Raw genomic sequence first — 18,356 nt, 5'->3', positions numbered from 1 at the left:
AAAAAAATATATAATTTTATTTTGTTTTGTGTGTTTACTTGAGCCTGTAGTGGAAGAGAAATTAGAATTATTCTGTTGTATTAATGCAGCATTTGTTTATCTTAGTGAGGACAGTATTGATATCCGATGTACAGAGTTTCCTGATTTCTCAGAGGAGTTCCGTCAGATTATTAAAGCTGGCTGGCTGGAGAAAACTCCTCCAAAAGGGTAAGAAAGAATTGTGACTTAAGTGTCTTTTATGACTTTATAACTAAGCCTCTTTTCTGAAATCTGTGGTTTTATTTATATTTATAATTATTATATTAATTTATGTTTTATAATATTTGTGTTTGTAATTTCAGTGGCAAGATTTACCAGCGTCGATGGGTGCAGCTGGACTCAGAATATTTGAGATATTTTCAATACATCAAGGTAAAATAGTTGAATAAAGCAATCAGTCAGTTTTTTTCTTCTCTATCCATACATCCACTCTGTAATCTTGTGAGAAAATATTTTGCAATATCCTCCTGGTAATTAAAATCTTGAATAACAATTAGATCCTTCCAATCAGAATAAATATATAGATTTCCTCGCTCACCAGACACATTCATTTCCTTCCAGAATGACTATAAAAAAGTCCAGTCTTGTTTTATTTAAGGAAGTTAAGTATTTATTGTACAAACAAGCTAGAAAATGATCGGAATGGAGAGAGGGGATGATGATAATTGCTAAATGATGATGCACACTAAAAACGAGAAGATATGAAAGCTGGAATGTATTTCTGCCTGGTTTCAGTCACAATGATTCAATCTAGACTTAAAGTTTCTGGAATTTAGAAAGTTTATCAATTGCCTGATGTTTTTAGAAACCTTAGTCAAGTCACCTTTATTCATATAGTGCTTTTTACAATACAGATTGCTTCAAAGCAGCTTTACCGTGAAAACAGGAAAATAATGCAACAAAGTTTGTTTCTGCTGTAGATCTAGAAGAAAATAGCATCATAGTCCATCTTAAATTCAGTGATGTTTCATTTTTGTTGTAAAAAAGTTATTCATTTAGTTAATTTATATATATACTGTATATATCTAAATATATCTATAGCCGCTCTGGAGAAAACAGTGATGTCATCGTCCAGCTCAGTTCAGTTCTCATGTAATGGTGTCAATGCAGGTAGATCAATAATATTGTTGAATACTAAGTGTCCCCAACTAAGCAAGCCAAAAGCCAAAGGCGACAGTGGCGAGGAACTAAAACTCCATCAGGTGACAGAATGGAGAGAAAAAAACCTTGGGAGATACCAGGCTCAGCCAGTTCTCCTCTGGCCAACAAACTAACAGTGTATGATTATGATTCAGGCAGCATTACAGGTCAGAAGTCAGAGTGGGATCAGAACATTCAGAATATTTATCCAGTTCCATCTGGTTGGAGATCAGAGTCATCACACCAGTATGGAGATGCCGGGTTTGTTGAGGATCTGTGCCACTGGCTGTCTTGTCGATGAGGCCTTCACAGGGGAGAGTGTATTGACACAATCTCTGCTGACACTTTAGGGATGCGTTGTGGTCGTGTCTAGGCGCAGATCCTCCATCTGATCTGGACACGGCACAGATCCGGCCCGGATCCGGCTGACTACAGTAAACCTCCGAAAAACAGAAAGACTCGCATTAGCGTAGATGCCATTCTTCTTATGATGTAACGAGTGCATCGGGTGTTACAGGAATTAGGAAGTGTTCCTGGTTCCGGCTGACCTAGTCTATGCAGCCTAACAGCACTTACAGTGTTGAAAGTAAGACTGTAAAAAAGAAAAGAGGCATATATTTAAAGTTGTACACTCGCTCTGAGATAGTAATAATAAAATAATAATTATCAAGAATGACATTTTTCTCCACTGCCAGTCCCCTGCATTCCAACTCTGATTTATTATTATAACTGCCACTACTACTGTATCATTACTCTATAACTCTGTCAATTTTGGCCGATACTGATTATCTGATAATGTTTTGTTTAATTAAAAAAAAAAAAAAAAAAAAAAAAACACGCTATAAACTAAAATATAATTTTAAATACTACAGCTGAATTTAGGCACCACCACATTATAATGTACAATATTATACTTAGTGAGCAATAGATGGCGCCAAAGGCAAATGAATAGTAAAAAATAAGCTATATGTATCCCTGATCCCTTTTGTTTTTATATTTATTTATTGAGTGTAGCGTTTATTGTTTACAGTATAGCATTGTTCATTGTGTGCCTTTCTTGTCCTGTTTGCAGACCCTGTGAAACAACATTTGAATGGAATTTCAATAAACTTGACTCAAGTGTAATACAGAGTTTTAAAGAATTTCTCTTTCTCTTTGTATGACAGGAGGTGTACTCTAAAAGAATGGTGTCTCTGGAATCTGTCGATAAGGTGGTCAGTGTCGGAGAATTACGATTTGAGCTCCACAGTCAGAGCCGGACTTTCCTGTTTCGAGCAGAAAGCACTCGTGTGTATTTGTCAATGTTTTCTTCTGACCACCTTGCTGGATGTCTCTGACACATCTGATCTTTGTTTTTATATTCAGGCTGTGAATGATTTTCATACATTTATATTGTGTGTATTTTCACAGAGGAAAGAAATGACTGGGTGGGCTGCATTGAAAAGATTCTGAGTGAACGCAAAAATAGTCTGGAGCCCCGGAATCTGTTCTTTAAGAGCGGTAGTGTGAATATTTGTTTCGAGGGCAACCTGGAGATGTTGTCACCGCGCACCAAAGTCTACACACTTATCAGCAGGGACAAACTGTTCCTCTTCAGAAGCCACGAGGTGTGAGTCTGAATGTGAATAATTTCCTTTCTAAATGTTTTGGGGGGGTTATTTGATAGATTAGTTGTGTTTGTGTTTTGTATATAGGAATATTTTCAAGGTGTAGGCATCACTGACATAGACATGCGAATGGCCAATGTGAGAGATGGAGAAAACAAGCGCTCTTTCACGCTCACCACTCCATACAGAGCATTCAGGTAAACGCTGCAACTTTTCACTTTTTGCACACAAAACTGGAAAGCATTTGTTCAGTTATTTTTGTATTATTTATATACTACTAGAGTATTTATTAATATTTTGAATTAGCTTTTAATTTTATATTTTCAGTTTAAAAAATATATATATATATTTGTATCAGGCCCAGTGCCACGGACCATGACACTGTTTTTCCAGTGTGTACCATTCAGAGAACATGGTTTTTATTTTGAGAGGAACAAATGCAGTGTCATAGTTTTATTCCCTGAAGTTTCTTCAAACAAATTTACTGAAGAATGGATGTCGCAATTTACAATGTGCTTTAGATAAGAGGGTGGCATTTTGTATGGACATGACATTAATCAGTGTTTTTTACCTAATTAAGCCAAATAGACCATAAACTCATTGACGAAACTGTAAACTCCCTACATCAATTAAAATTGCTTTAACTTCATTTGTATGCTTCTCTCTCTCTGTTTGTAGTTTTGTGGTGAATTCAGTGAGTGAGAAGCAGAAATGGTGCGAGTTACTTAATGAGTGTGTGAGTCGCTCTCTGTCATGTGATGGAGTGTGTGAGAGCATTTGGCGTGTGCCATCAAACCGTTTATGTGCGGACTGCGGCTCTTCGATGCCAGAGTGGGCGTCAATCAACCTGTGTGTTCTGCTATGTGAAAAATGTGCAGGTACATACAAATATTAACAAATGACTGCAGCAGCTATGTACTGTATATGTCTGCTCATAAATGCGTATACATTTGTGTGATAACAGGTGCACACAGAAGCCTGGGCCAGAACGTGTCAAAGGTTCGCAGTCTGAAGTTGGATGAACGAGTGTGGACTGATGACCTCATCAGGGTACAATGAATGTGATGCATCTAGTCTATATGCTGCCTCAGTTACATCTGAGAGTTATATTGATAGTTTGCAGTTGCAGTTGTGCCGTTCTCTTTCTGGATGATGTCTGATCTCATTTTGCGTTGCCAGGTTTTTCTGCTGCTGGGTAACGGCAAAGCTAATCAGTTCTGGGGAGCGAATATTCCCCCGAGTGAAAGTCTCAGTGCGAATGCAAACAGCGAGCAGCGTCTCCAACACATAACAGCAAAATACAAGAATGGAAAATATCGCAAATACCACATACTCTTTGGTCAACAGGAGGCGCTCAACAGAGTTAGTCAATTCTATCTAATTTCCAAATAAATGACACAAAATGCACATCGAATGAATGTTCTGCTCGCTCTCATGTCTGGTTTTTCTGCGTTTCTTAGGCTCTGTGTTCAGCGGTGCAGTTTTCTGATTTGTTGGATACTCTCTCACTGCTGAATTGTGGTGCGGATATCAAGTGCAACACTGGTATCCCAGAATACTCTTCTCCATTGTCTCTGGCAAAACATAGTGGCCAAACAGTACAAGCGGAGCTACTTATGCAGAACTTGAACTCAGGTGCACAAATACATACAAAACTCTAATTTATGTCTATATGTGTTTAGATACACAGGTTCAGACGTTTCATGGGTTCAGCTTTTATGTTTAAACTCATCTTGTTTTGTTCTTCATCAGAGTCTTTTACGCCAGTGGTTAAAGATGTGTCCAATCGATCCCATTCTGGCTGCCTTTTTAAGACTGCCTCATCAAGTCGGCCAATCACAGACCACAAAACCAAAGCAGGTGTGTGGAGCCCTCGTAGTTTCATTGGTTTAGTAAATTGCTGTATGATGACTAGCCAGTGAATCTCAAGGATACTAAGCCTTGTGTGCTGGTGAGGATGTGTTTGTCTTCCAAAATTAGATTAAAGTTAAACTTTCATATCATGAAAAGTCATTAATTGACATTTATTGTAATGTCATGAATTGTAATTTATAATTACATTTTAATTATACTAACCTTTATATTATTTTAGGACATTTTCAAATGTAATAGCTTACTGTAGGCTTTTTAGGCTTTAGTAATCTATAAGTTTTCATGGTGTGTGTGTGCGTTTGTCTGTGTTTATGAACCTTTGTGTGACTATTGTAGATTTCACTCAGCGTTGGTGCTGTCTTGGTGATGGAATGTTTAGCTACTTTAAGAATGAACAGAGCCACAACAAGTGTGGTGGCATGAAGACCAGTGAAATCATCTGCCTCTCTGTCAACAGCCCAGGGAAACATGGGTAATAAACCATGAACTTCAACTTTAACTGAGTTTACTGTACTTTTACCACATGAATCCTTTTGTGCGCTATATTCATCATGTTCTCTTTAACTGGCGGCAGCTATGAGCACACCTTTGAGTTGTACTCTGAGGAGGGGAAAGTCTATCTGTTTGGAACCGATGATGGCAGCATTGCCAAGAACTGGATTCGGGCTATTGCCATGGTGATCAAATGATTTATTTATTTAGTTTTTTAAACACATTTTTTACCACTCATTTGAAAATACCATATTGTGAGGACAAACAAGAGCAGTAGACTATGGGTTTTCAAACTGGACCAAAAGGGGGGTGCTTTTTTTATTTAAAAGATATTAATACTTTTATTCAGCATGGACACAATAAATTTTCATTAAAGGGATAGTTCACCCAAAATTGAAAAATCTGTCATCATTTACTCACCCTAAAGTTGTTCCAAACCTGTACTTCTTTCTTCTGCTAAACACAAAATATGATATGTGGGTATGTTATGTTTTTTCCATAATATGGAAGTCAGCGGGGCCCACTGAATATGGGTAACCAAACATTCTTCAAAATATCTTCTTTTGTGTTCAGCAGAAAAAAGAAATACATACCACAGGTTTGGAACTTGAGGATGAGTAAATGATGACAGAATTTTCATTTTTGAGTAAACTATCACTTTAAGCCGTTAAGACATTAATAATGTTACAAAAGAGTTCTATTTCCCATTTGTCAAAGAATCCTGGAAAAAGTATTATAGTTTCCACAAAAATATTAAGCAGAACAACTGTTTTCATCATTAAGTTTTAATAAGACATGTTTCTTTTCCATCACAGGAATAAATTACATTTTATGTCATTTCATATTGCAATAATATTTCACAACATTATACCGTTATATATTATGCTATTATACTACACAATATTAATGCTGTTTTACTGTATTATTATCATATAAATGCAGCCTTTTGTGAGACTTTTGTTTCTTTCTTTTTTTCTAAATGTTAATCTCTACTTCCTTGCAGCCTTCCATGCATTGTTCTGTAAAGCTTTATATTATTAAATAAAATGGTTATCTTATATTCTAATATGTTGGCAAAGGAGAAAAATAAACTGATCCACTTTCTTCTTATTTAGGCTGTGCTGCCTCCTGTACTGTTTGATGTGTGTGGAACCTGTGATCGTCTGGGTCGCCTGCGCTGCACAGAGGGCAGCCATGGCATTGGTTGGTTTTGCCTGAGCGGATTCAAACTGCAGGTGTTACTGGAAGACAACGTACAAACAATCGACCTGCGCAAGCTGGTCACACTCAGTGAGTTACAGCACACAGTTATAGCACACAATCATGTGCCGATCTGAGACCATATGAAATGTAGATTTACTATATGTTTATATATATATATATATATTATATATATATATATATATATATATATATATATATATATATATATATATTATATATATATATATATATATATATATATATATATATATATATATATATATATATATATATATATATATGAATGCGTGTGTGTACGTAGCTCTCTCTGACAGTTCTGGCTCCTTGGTGATGGTGTGGCGGGGTGGACCCCTGCATTTGCTTGCTGACCGCAGGCCTCATTTTGTGGGCTGGCAGACCTACATTCAGCAGAAATCCGGTGCTGGAGATCAACCGCTATCCCAGCAGCAACTCACTGACCTGGGTGTCCCTGTGACTATTGACCGCTGCCTGGACCATGTAACACGTTACGGTATACAAACACACATTCACATTACAGAAGAAAGCACAAACATTCTGTTGTAGAAATTATTATTTTTTTAAATATGACAAAGCAAGCATTAAAATAAGCTAAAACATATTTCTAGTTATGTTAAGCTCTAAAGTATTTAATTGGGTGAAAATTGTGAGTGGGTGAGCCTCAAAGTCAAAAAGGTTGAGATACACTAGTCTATTGTTCTTTGTCTATTAAAGTCGACATAAAACAGAAGTTGTGCTAGTCTTTTCTTCCCTATTGTGATGTACTTTCGAGTGGAACGGCTTCTTGAACAAGAAAAATGAAGGGCAGGACTTGATTTTGTCCATCGGACCACCATTGTGGTTTGTGGTATCTGCAATCTCATATGAGTAAGAGAGATGTAGCTGCAAGAGATGCTGCTGCAAAGAAAAAAATGATGTGCAGGGATAAATAATTTATAAAAAATACTGAAATATTCCATAAAAAAAATAAGAACTGTCCATTTTGAATTCATGGTGACTTTAAATTCTAATTAAAGTGTACTAAACTGGATACAATTATTTTTCTTCTTGCTGCCACCAAGTAAATCACACTCCTAATAGTAGGGAAATAGAATTTTATAAAATAAATGGCAAGATTTGGTATACTCAAAACACAAACATAATGTCACTTTTTTTTATTTTTAGGACTGTTGTCATCAGGAATCTACCGAAAGAGTGGCATTAATTCTCATGTGACCAAACTGCTGGAGAGATTTCAAAATGATGCACGGAGTGTAACGTGGTGTGAGTCTGAGTATTCTGTGGATGATGTGGCTAACACGCTAAAACGATTTATCAGGGAGGTCAAAGACGGAGTGTTAAACGGACAAGAGAACAGCGACAGCTGGCTTAGAGCTGCAGGTGAATAGAAATTGGAGTAATGTAAGATGAGATGTTTAAAACTGCTTAGAAAGTGGGAGTAACCCAACACTACTGTAAGAAGTAACTTTTTTTAACACTCTGCAGGTCTGGAGAACAGAAGTGAGAAGATTAATAGATACAACATTCTCCTCTCAAACCTCCCAGATGTTAACAGAGAAACACTCAGAGTCCTCATACACCATCTGGTTTGGTATATTATATGACATGTGACCTGCTCAGCTGTCTAAAAGCTACAAAGTACTAACCAAATCACTATAAAATAGTAGTTTACTTTCTGATAACTTCTAAGCATCCCTAAGTCTAGATAGGATATATAGTGTTTAATATGCTTTAAAAATATTTCTGTGACTACAACTGGTTGATTTGAATTGATCATAAGGAATGTAGTTGGATATGTAGTTATTGTTAGTAGTACATCCAAGAACTTGACCTGAAATTTCTGCTTTGTCAGTGTTCAACACCTGTCTGATGAGAATCAGATGACTGTACAAAGCCTTGGTATCGTATTCGGTCCAACACTTTTTGAGATAGATGCAACAGATGTATTTGCATGTGCAAAAGCATCTCAGGTGGTGGAGGAACTGATCCAAAACTACTGCAGCATTTTTAATGTGAGTCTGTCTTTAATGTTGGTACTTATCACAGTAGTTAGTTACATTGATGATTGTTAATTATTTGTATTATTGTATTAAATGTATATTGAAATTTGATTCAAACACTGACATAGAGATCAACTGATGCACTTATCAATTAAATATTAATTAGGTATATTTCGAATATGGTGTTAATGACCTGAAGAATGGTGACTGAGATGAAGCTTCTTTCACAGGTGTCAGAGTCTGACCTTCAGAGGCAGCTAAACATGACGTCTGTCATCCTGAATAAACACAAGTCCGAGGTCAGAGTTCACAGGACACATGGCATTATTAAGGGCATTTCTAAATGCTGTTAATAAGGAGTTGTAAAATCTGTGTATCTGTGTAAAGAACTCCTTGTGTTGATTTGATGGCGACTGAATAAAGTCTTTGATGAATTATTTGAATTATTGTATTTCTGAGATATTTGACATTAATTGCTGACTTGATTATATTTCAGAGGACCTTGAGTCGAACTCCATCCAGCACCATTTGTGCTGTTTACCTGGAGAAGAAAGAGGAGGGTGCAGTGGTTCTTGTTCAGGTGGACATTTAATCCTAACTTAAATTTATGTAATTATGTACTTTACCTGTGTGGACTACACCTCTGTTTGTTTCAGATTAGTGTAGAAGTTTTCTTTGTGTGTACTAGGTTGCGGCGGATATGACAGTATTCAAGTTGGTTTCTGTGGTTCTGGAGCTTAAAGGAATTCAGCAAGCCAATGAAGAGTTCTGGAGCTGCTATGAGATTCTAGAGAAAAGGGACATGGGTGAGATTTTATCCTATTCTGAAAGTAGCACTGATCAATGACACATGAAAATAAAAATTACCTTTCTGTTTTTTAATATTTTAGTTGTTTTTCTGATTGATTCATTCATTTTAGTGCCATGTTGATTTGCTTTAGTTTACTGCTTTAGTTCTATGTTTAGATGCAAAAATTACTGGTTTCAAATTAAAACACGACACCTAAATGATTTTAGATAAACTTGGCCATGAAACATCCCCTCAAACAATTGACTGCTTTTGGTCCAGTGCAATAGGGAACAATGACAAAAGCTTTAATTCATCTAACATTCTTGGTTTAAATTAAAAGTGCATTTTAACATCATAGTTTTTTGTTTAAAAAAAAGCTTTCTCTTTTGGACATGACTCTGAATGTGGTAACTTGACTTTGATGTACTTGGTGATTAAGACACTTTTTTTGATGTGTGGGATTTGACTTTATTTTTATAATAGAGAGAACACTGCATTACCAGGAAAGAGTCTTGCCACTCTATTTCTCACTTGGTCACAGCCACCTGTTGATTAAGAGGAATCAATATATCATCAGCATCATGAGGTACCTGGGTATGTCTTGTCACACAAACACCAATGCATAGTTTCTTTGAAAATCTATTTTATTCATCATAGATGATGTGAAGGGTGAAAATTCAGTGAAATTCAGTGTGATACATCACAAGATATTCCAAGAATATTGAAAAATACAAGTTTAAATTCTTGTTTTAAATGATAATTTATCTGTTTGCGTTCAGAAATAGTTTAAATTTAATATCCGATATTGTAGCTTCTGAGATCATTTTTAAGTATACATTTTAATTTTGCAATGAGATTCATACTTTGGCTCAATGTTTCTGTCTACAAAACATCCATACATTTAACAATATTCTTTTTTGCTCAAAACGTTAATAAGGTCACAATAAACATTTTTTTCTAGACTCCAAATCAAGTATGTCCAAACTTTTTTTACTGGTAGTGTAGTGTACATAATATGGTGCAATAAAGAATGCATAACAATTAAATGAACAAGAAACCACATCCTGAGTTATAGTCTAGTGCATTAACATTGCTTAAGTTGTTTTAGGAGCAGAGCAGTAGTTGTTTGCTAATGTGTGTGTGTGTGTGTGTGTGTGTGTGTGTGTGTGTGTGTGTGTGTGTGTGTGTGTGTGTGTGTGTGTGCACGCAGAGAATAAACTGAATCTATGTAAGAGTGGGCCATTGCATGTCTGTGAGGTTAAAAGTGAAAGAAGCAGAAACTTCCACCTTCGTCATTGTGAGCTTTCTGGCAACACCTTCAGACTGCACAAGGAACTACAGGTGTGTGCAAGTATAAACATTCATACTGTATGGTTACACACCAGCTGCATTAAGCATAAGAAATTCATAAACAAATCTGAAGCAATAAATACACTGAGAGACTGCATGAGTGAAAAACTAAAGAGAATGAATCGATCTTTAATCTCTGAAGGCTTCTGCTCTTTCAGGGTTCTCAGTGCGAGAGGGAATATCCTGCCAAAGAGCTCAAGCTCTATCATGGTTGCCGGAGCAAACTGCATCCACCCACCCCGTAATGAACCAAGAGCACTTAAACACAACATCTACTCCAGAGCTTATCTCACTTATCTCATGAGTATAAACTCATGTACTGAGATGCACTTTGTTTTGTGTAGTAATTTATTTTATTTTCTTTACAGATGGGGACTAATGCTGATTCATGACAAGCAGCAGTGGTGAGTCTGTAGCAGAGTTTTATTTTATTATTTTATTTAGTCCTCAACATTGAACATTCAGTTGCATATGGACCTCAAACATTTCCTTTTTTTTTTTTTTTGGTAACACTTTATTTTGATAGTCCGTTTGTTGAGACCTTACTAGTTATTAGTAGCCATTCAGTAGCTTGTCAACAGTGCATCAGTTGACATTCAACAACACTGTTTCAACTGACAAGTAACATACGTTCAACTGACTGCCTATAGACTATAAGGTACAATTCAAGTGTTAAGCTACAGATTTTACGAAAAAGTGCCTGTTGGCTGTCAATGTTATTTTGCAACAGGTTATTAACCAATTGTCGACTAACTTTCAATTGTCAACTAACTTTCTGTAGATTGAGTACCAACAACTCAAGATCAATCTGTCAGTTAAAAGTCAACAGTCATGTCAGCATATGAAGTATATGATACTGTATATCCTACTCAAGGGGTCTCATATGCATCAAATTAATGATTATTTTAGCTGATTTAAAATCTGTTTTTAAAAATGTTTTAACCATTTGTAGATAATTTGTTGATAGTAAACTAAAGATTACATGTAGTTGCTTATTTGTTGCTTGTCAACAAAGAAATTGTCTATGATCAGTAGACTATTAATAGACATTCTCAACTAAGCGTTAGTAGATATATTTTAGGACTATCTAATTAAAGTGAAAAACAGTTTATATCAGTAGAAAGTCTATAACCTATCAACAGATTAATATATTGTTTATGATCAGTTGACTATCAATAGACATTATCCACTAAGTGTTAGTAGATATCTTTTAGGACTATCTAATTAAAGTGAAAGACAGTTGATATCAGTAGAAAGTCTATAACCTATCAACAGATTGCATACCTAACCTGACTGAAGTAGAACAAACACTATGGCCAGCACATCAGAGAGAAAAAAAAACAAACACTTTTATTAAATAAATAAAAAAAATACAACCCATTATTTACTAGGATATCCCGATCACATCTGAACCATCTGATTATGTGAAAAAAATTATATTAAGCATTCCAAATGAGAAAACTCTCAATAGTCTACATCAAATGCCCGAAGCCAAGATCAAAAGTTATAAACAACAAATAACAATAATTATTAATTAATACATTTAGCCTTTCATGACAGTAAGTTTTACAGAAAATCACAATTATTAAATGCAGTTTAACGTTATAACAGTTACTCATTTAAGAAATAATCTCTGTTCCTGCTGCAAACTCGATTCGGAGGATTAACGGACAAGACTATAGTTTTAACCATTAACAATACCTTCTTTAATGGTTTAACCATTTTGTAACATTTAGTTTATTTAACGTTACGGTGAGACACAAAAGGCGTTTTATCCCATAGAACCATAATACACCAAACACAATAAATTAACAAAATACATAATTTTTATTAGCTAACGTAACGTTAGATGTAATCCAAATCTTTATAATCCATATGCAAGCAAGAAACAGATCCAAATTCAGCCCTTCATCCACATCCAGCGATCTCCATCTCCATTCTCGCGCGCGCGCCGTCTTCATGCAGAGGGAAGCTGGGTTAACATTTTCATGGATTAATAACTTAAATTCTGCTCTGTCCCTTATACAAAACTATTATATACTGCCAGAGAGGACTGCAACACATCGTCATTTGTTGTTTTTCTTCATAATGGTTATGGGTAGGTTTAGGGGCAGGAGTAGGAGTAGTGGCTCAAAATATATTTTAATGCTATTAATAAAACTGCCATTACCCTACACATCTCTGTCCATAAAGTGTTTTATTCTTTTTATATTCTGTATAAAATGAGTAATTTATATTTAGGTTTGGCTGTAGGGTTAAGGGAACTTCCATTTATCTATAAAACAGTAACGTTATAAGGGAAATGATACAGATATCTTTATGATTCGTAAACGTTTTGTAGCTGCGAATTCGTAATAATCCTACGTTGCAGACATGTCTGTATTCAATCTGTTGATAGGTTATAGACTTTCTACTGATATAAACTGTTTTTCACTTTAATTAGATTGTCCTAAAATGTATCTAACACTTAGTGGATAATGTCTATTAATAGTCTACTGATCATAAATTTATTTGTTGACAAGCAACAGATCTAATCTTAAGTTTACTATCAACAGATTATCTACAAATATGTAGCCCTATGTGCCCTAGAATGTGAAATTGAATTTATCTTGGCATAGTTAAATAACAAGAGTTCAGTACATGGACATGACATACAGTGAGTCTCAAACACCATAGTTTTCCCTTTCTTATTTAAATCTCGTTTTTGAAAAACACCCCTGAAAAACAGGCTAATCTCCACATAACACCAACTGTGACGCAACAGTTGGGATCATTAATATGTACGCCTCTAAAAATTTGCATAAGCCAGCCCATGCTCAGTGCCAGGCGAAACTGCACAGCCGAATCATCAGAAGTTCTGCAGGTGAAGAAACAAGCAGGAGGAGGATCATAGGGAAAATGGCAGATCTATCTATAATCTGATACCGCTACAGTTTAATTCGAAGTTGTTAGTTGCTCTGCCCGTTTCACCACGGACTGTTTTTCTAACCTGGAACATATATCAAGCAGCCAGGCTTCTCTCGGCGTCTCAAACGGACGAAGGGGGCAATTTCAACTAACGTTATATTCCCGCAAGCGGTAAGTAGTGATTTTATTAACAATAATTAACACTGTGTTATGTCTAGATCCAGCGCGATATTGTTTTTTCCTCGAGAGACATCGTGGCTTGCAAACGAGCGAACGAAGCATGGCAGTTGCTCAGTGTTTGGATGTACAAATGAACACAAAAGTCTTTTTTTAGTTCCTTCATCCGAGCCTCTGGAGAACCAGTGGGTTATGTGAATTTCTGATGTGTAATTGTTCAAGTTCAGACAGATAATCTTTCTCTCAAAGTCGTTCAACACTGTTTATGCATCAGTAGATCGCGTTGCAGTGAAAAGATCTTCATTCACGCGATCAACAGGCTGTCATCTGCTCAATGCTGGAATAGATCTAAATACTTAAAAAACTTCTCATGATTCGTTAATCCCGATAGCTGTAATAGTAAAAACGTATAAAAGCTGTAATAGTAAAAGTTTTCCAGATAGCTCTACATGTAATGCCAGATATTTCATATGCAAGCATGTCAGCCAATCACAGCAGTGGGCAACAACACTGAAGTCTCACAGCAGACACGCCCCTTCAAACAGAGTGTTCAATCCAGGGAATGAAATCAGGCTAGGAAATATGCCTTTTATTTCTAAATTATAACAAATTTTGATCTAAAAAACATACTAACATTATAAGGGCACCCCAGGAAACATTATAAAATAATAAAATAATCCATTCTACGGCACCTTAAACATTTTTTAAAAACAGTTTAAATCAGCTAAAATAATCATTAATTTGATGCATATGAGACCCCTTGAGTAGGATACATACAGTATCATATACTTCATATGCTGACATGACTGTTGACTTTTAACTGACAGATCTTGAGTTGTTGGTACGCAATACCAGTACATAGTTAGTTGACAATTGAAAGTTAGTCGCCAATTGGTTAATAACCTGTTGCAAAATAACATTGACAGTCAACAGGCACTTTTTTGTAAAATCTGTAGATTGACACTGGTATTGTACCTTTAGTCTATAGGCAGTCAGTTGAACGTATGTTACTTGTCAGTTGAAACAGTGTTGTTGAATGTCAACTGATGCACTGTTGACAAGCTACTGAATGGCTACTAATAACTAGTAAAGTCTCAACAAATGGACTATCAAAATAAAGTGTTACCTTTTTTTTTTTTTCTCTAACATTTCCATCAAAAGTATTCACCAGACATATCAAGCAACATGCAACAATCTAATATTTATGGAGCCCCTAAAGGGACATGGTTGTGGAAAAAATATGGGATGGGAGGAACATATATAATTTTCATATAACATTTTATTGCTTAAAAAAAGGTGAATTCTTTTTTTTATTTTTGGTTTGTGGAGTGATAAATAGAGATCCCAAAATCCCATCTGTAAAAATTTTTTTTTTGAACCTGACTTGTTCCAATGACCAGATTTTTATTCTAGAAATGTATGCAAGTTAGTGCACATTTAATTAGAGAACACCTCATTTGCATATTTAAACATAACATTTCAGTAAACTTGTTAAATCATTTATACTTACTTACATACCATACTTTTTGCAATTATCAATGTAATCAATCAACTGAAGTATGGTGATATATATCAGGTTATCTTTTTGACCCTATTCACCTGGGGTGTCTTGCCTTAAGTTTAAAGAAATACGGTCAGTGCTTATTTCATGGAGTTCAGTAAAGTTTCTCAAACACATATTAAGTCCCTATTTCATTTCTGGAAGCCGGGCTAAATAAGCAAGTACTGTTACTGCATTCAGATATCAAATACTCATTATTAAAGAATAATGAACAATAATCCAGAGAAGTTATTCAACTCATTTGATATTTAGAAGGAAAAATATTTATTAATACCTTGATTATAATCACTCATTACATATACATTGAAGCAGCAGTGGATTCCAATCCACCCCTTCAGAACCTAATGAATGTGGAAAGTCTTTCAGTACTATATTTGCAAATAGTTCAAATGCATTACTTTGTTAAAAAATTCTAGCTGTTTTGCTATTTTTATTTGTTGTTTTTTATTTATTCTATAAAATCCATTAAATCCCTTTAACTCTGTAATTGCTTTAATTAAAGCTGCAGTCCGTAACTTTTTTGGGTTAAAAATGATCCAAAATAAATTTTTTGAATAAATAAATATCGGAAGGGCATTAAATGTAGTCACGCAATGCTGATGCTGTTAAACATTAACAATTTGAGAACAAAGTATAATTTGCACGGTTTGACGTGATATGATAAGCGATCGTTAGATTTAATCAGCGCGATTTACTGTAATGCTTTTTTTAGCGCAATTTTCCACCGGACAAAATTGCGATTGTTAACTCATGATTTCTGTTCTGTCTGTGCGCACCAATCTTGCACTTCTATCTACTCCTCAACCAGACCACCTAGAGACTTCGGGTTTTCGGCATTATGTTAAGGAAGGTCTAATCTCGGGAACGCACAAAAAAAAATCCAGGAAAAGATTTTGGATTTCCTGGAAATTCCTTTTGCACATTTCTCGGCAAACAATAATAGCTATCGAGTTGAAACAAATTGCAATCGATAGCTTATAAAATTTTAAATAATATTAGAAAAAAATAATTAATCAAAAATCTTTCCTTTATGCTTCAAAAATTAATTAAAACTTTATATGAGGGGATATTATGTAAAAATTAATGAGCTAATAAAAAAAAATGATGTTCAACTAGTCAAGTGATTGTGCCTTTTTTATTATCCATTGCTGATTTGATTTCAGAAAGCTCATTTGAATTTCAAGAGAAAGTTATATTCTCGAGCAACTTATTTTCTCTTTCATTTACTATCTCTTAGTGTTGTGATCCCATGACGTGAGAAAATTGCGCTAAAACACTCACTGAGTTTTTATTACTTGTTTCCGCTTAGTTGTTCAAAACAAAAGTGGATGTTACTTACTTGTTCAGACAACATTTTCCGGTGAAAATTCTTATGTTGGTCATACTTCCAAAGAGTAGAATCTGTGATTCCGAATGACAGTCTCCACACCGCGCGGTGACTGACAGCCGCACACTCTCCTCAAAACATTGGGATTTATCCGTGCTGTGCCGAGGCACTACCCACGTAAAGTTGATAATTCCACGATTAACTGCAATTGCAGATTTCAAACAGAGATGGCGACAAAGAGGAAAAACTACGGACTGCAGTTTTAAAGGAGAACTCCGGTCAATTTTAACATTGAGCTAATTTTTTTGAACATTTGGACTGCTGTCAATACAGAGAACAACGACAAAAATCGGTGTTGCCTAAACCGTGATATCCTCTTTTTAGAATTTGCATCCTGTTGACTTCAATGGGGCAAGTTTTAAACCAGCAGCAGCTTTTAGCCTCTTAACATCCTTGATGTGTCATTACAAGTGCCCAGCTAATGTGAGTGATTCCTTCAGAGTGAACACGGGTGAATCTGACTACAGTAGATGTGAAAGATATTAATAAAAATGGTTTATTCAGCCAGCGCACATACCTGTATTTTCTTCCTGTTTTCGGTTGAAGTCCATAGTAATCGATTGTCGAGTTCACGCACGTGATCATAGGTAACTAAACCTATGCGTGTGAACTCGACACTCGATTACTATGGACTTCAACCGAAAACAGGATGTAAATACAGGTATGTGCGCTGGCTGAAATAATATCACTTTTATTCATATCTTTCACATCTACTGCAGTCAGATTCATCCGTGATCACTATAAAGGAATCAATCACATGACTGGGCACTTGTAATGACACATCAAGGATGTTAAGAGGCTAAAAGCTGGTTTAAAACTTGTCCCATTTAAGTCAACAGGGTGCAAATTTTAAAAAGAGGATAACATGGTGTAGGCAACACCGATTTTTGTCGTTGTTCTCTGTATTGACAGCACTCCAAATTTACAAAAAAATTAGCTCAATGTTAAAATTGACCGGAGTTCTCCTTTAAATAGCACGAGTATATTTGTGACAAGACCCCACAAATTTTTTTCCCCCAATGTTCCAAAGCTTACAGCCTTGTAACAATGTACTCATTCTCAGTAAGAACATCATATAATCATTTATAAAATATCGTTTTGCATATGACAGGAAATTTTATTGTACATCCTTGTTCTGACCTGTTTTGTTATAATAAACAATGACTAGTTACTAGTTGACCAGTTAGACAATTTATTTTACTAGTTGCCTACATCCTTGAACATTTAAATTCTACCACATCTCCATGTCCCTAATCACCTTACTTTGTCTCTGGATCTTTTTTCTTTAAGGTATCTGTGTTGTGAGAATGAGGATGAGTTGACTGAGTGGACAGCCACATTTTACAGCATCCAGGTATAACCTCTGGCACACAAAGTCTTATTTGTTTGAATTCTAGTTAAATATACATTCTTTTTTTTTTAAATATGTAGAACAATATGCATTTAATTAATTATTGAACCAACTAAAAGGTTTTTAATTTCTTATTCATAGTACAATGGTGACATCTGGCCCTCCTGGTGAAATAACTTCAATGCAGCTGATGGGTTGGATAACAGCAATTTATTCTGATGGAAGAAACTCAAAAGAAAAAAAAATGAAACCACATAAAAGTGTTTCTAAACAGACTGTGCCCATCTCAGATTCTGAATAATTACTAGCAGCACACTGACCTCTTGCATTATGAGTAATGTGACAATGATAAAATTTCTGTATCTTTGATTCCTTTATTTTTGGCATCAATTGCCAAAAAAAAAGTACTGTACTTATGCTGAGTTAAATACATAATGTTTT

General features: G+C 35.3%; 1 protein-coding gene across 1 annotated transcript in view; it reads left to right on the top strand.

Annotated features, from left to right (window-relative positions):
• Positions 1 to 18,356, top strand: part of arap1a (ArfGAP with RhoGAP domain, ankyrin repeat and PH domain 1a) — a 20,620-nt gene extending 2,264 nt beyond the window's left edge. The window contains exons 4-29 of the mRNA XM_081365402.1: positions 106 to 207; positions 342 to 411; positions 2,346 to 2,466; positions 2,590 to 2,786; positions 2,874 to 2,983; positions 3,465 to 3,664; positions 3,751 to 3,836; positions 3,966 to 4,148; positions 4,247 to 4,421; positions 4,539 to 4,646; positions 4,995 to 5,130; positions 5,233 to 5,335; positions 6,266 to 6,440; positions 6,676 to 6,885; positions 7,557 to 7,772; positions 7,878 to 7,983; positions 8,245 to 8,404; positions 8,623 to 8,691; positions 8,889 to 8,972; positions 9,081 to 9,198; positions 9,666 to 9,776; positions 10,393 to 10,523; positions 10,691 to 10,773; positions 10,901 to 10,936; positions 17,855 to 17,918; positions 18,057 to 18,356. Of these exons, the coding sequence (XP_081221528.1) occupies positions 106 to 207; positions 342 to 411; positions 2,346 to 2,466; positions 2,590 to 2,786; positions 2,874 to 2,983; positions 3,465 to 3,664; positions 3,751 to 3,836; positions 3,966 to 4,148; positions 4,247 to 4,421; positions 4,539 to 4,646; positions 4,995 to 5,130; positions 5,233 to 5,335; positions 6,266 to 6,440; positions 6,676 to 6,885; positions 7,557 to 7,772; positions 7,878 to 7,983; positions 8,245 to 8,404; positions 8,623 to 8,691; positions 8,889 to 8,972; positions 9,081 to 9,198; positions 9,666 to 9,776; positions 10,393 to 10,523; positions 10,691 to 10,773; positions 10,901 to 10,936; positions 17,855 to 17,918; positions 18,057 to 18,086 (3,184 nt within the window). The 3' untranslated portion in view covers positions 18,087 to 18,356. The remainder of the gene's footprint in view (positions 1 to 105; positions 208 to 341; positions 412 to 2,345; positions 2,467 to 2,589; positions 2,787 to 2,873; positions 2,984 to 3,464; positions 3,665 to 3,750; positions 3,837 to 3,965; positions 4,149 to 4,246; positions 4,422 to 4,538; positions 4,647 to 4,994; positions 5,131 to 5,232; positions 5,336 to 6,265; positions 6,441 to 6,675; positions 6,886 to 7,556; positions 7,773 to 7,877; positions 7,984 to 8,244; positions 8,405 to 8,622; positions 8,692 to 8,888; positions 8,973 to 9,080; positions 9,199 to 9,665; positions 9,777 to 10,392; positions 10,524 to 10,690; positions 10,774 to 10,900; positions 10,937 to 17,854; positions 17,919 to 18,056) is intronic.

This window comes from Scardinius erythrophthalmus, assembly GCF_964197995.2.
Source record: "Scardinius erythrophthalmus genome assembly, chromosome: 5".
Taxonomy (NCBI): domain Eukaryota; kingdom Metazoa; phylum Chordata; class Actinopteri; order Cypriniformes; family Leuciscidae; genus Scardinius; species Scardinius erythrophthalmus.
The sequence above is the reverse complement of the archived record's forward strand: the minus strand, read 5'-3'. Positions and strand labels throughout refer to the sequence as shown.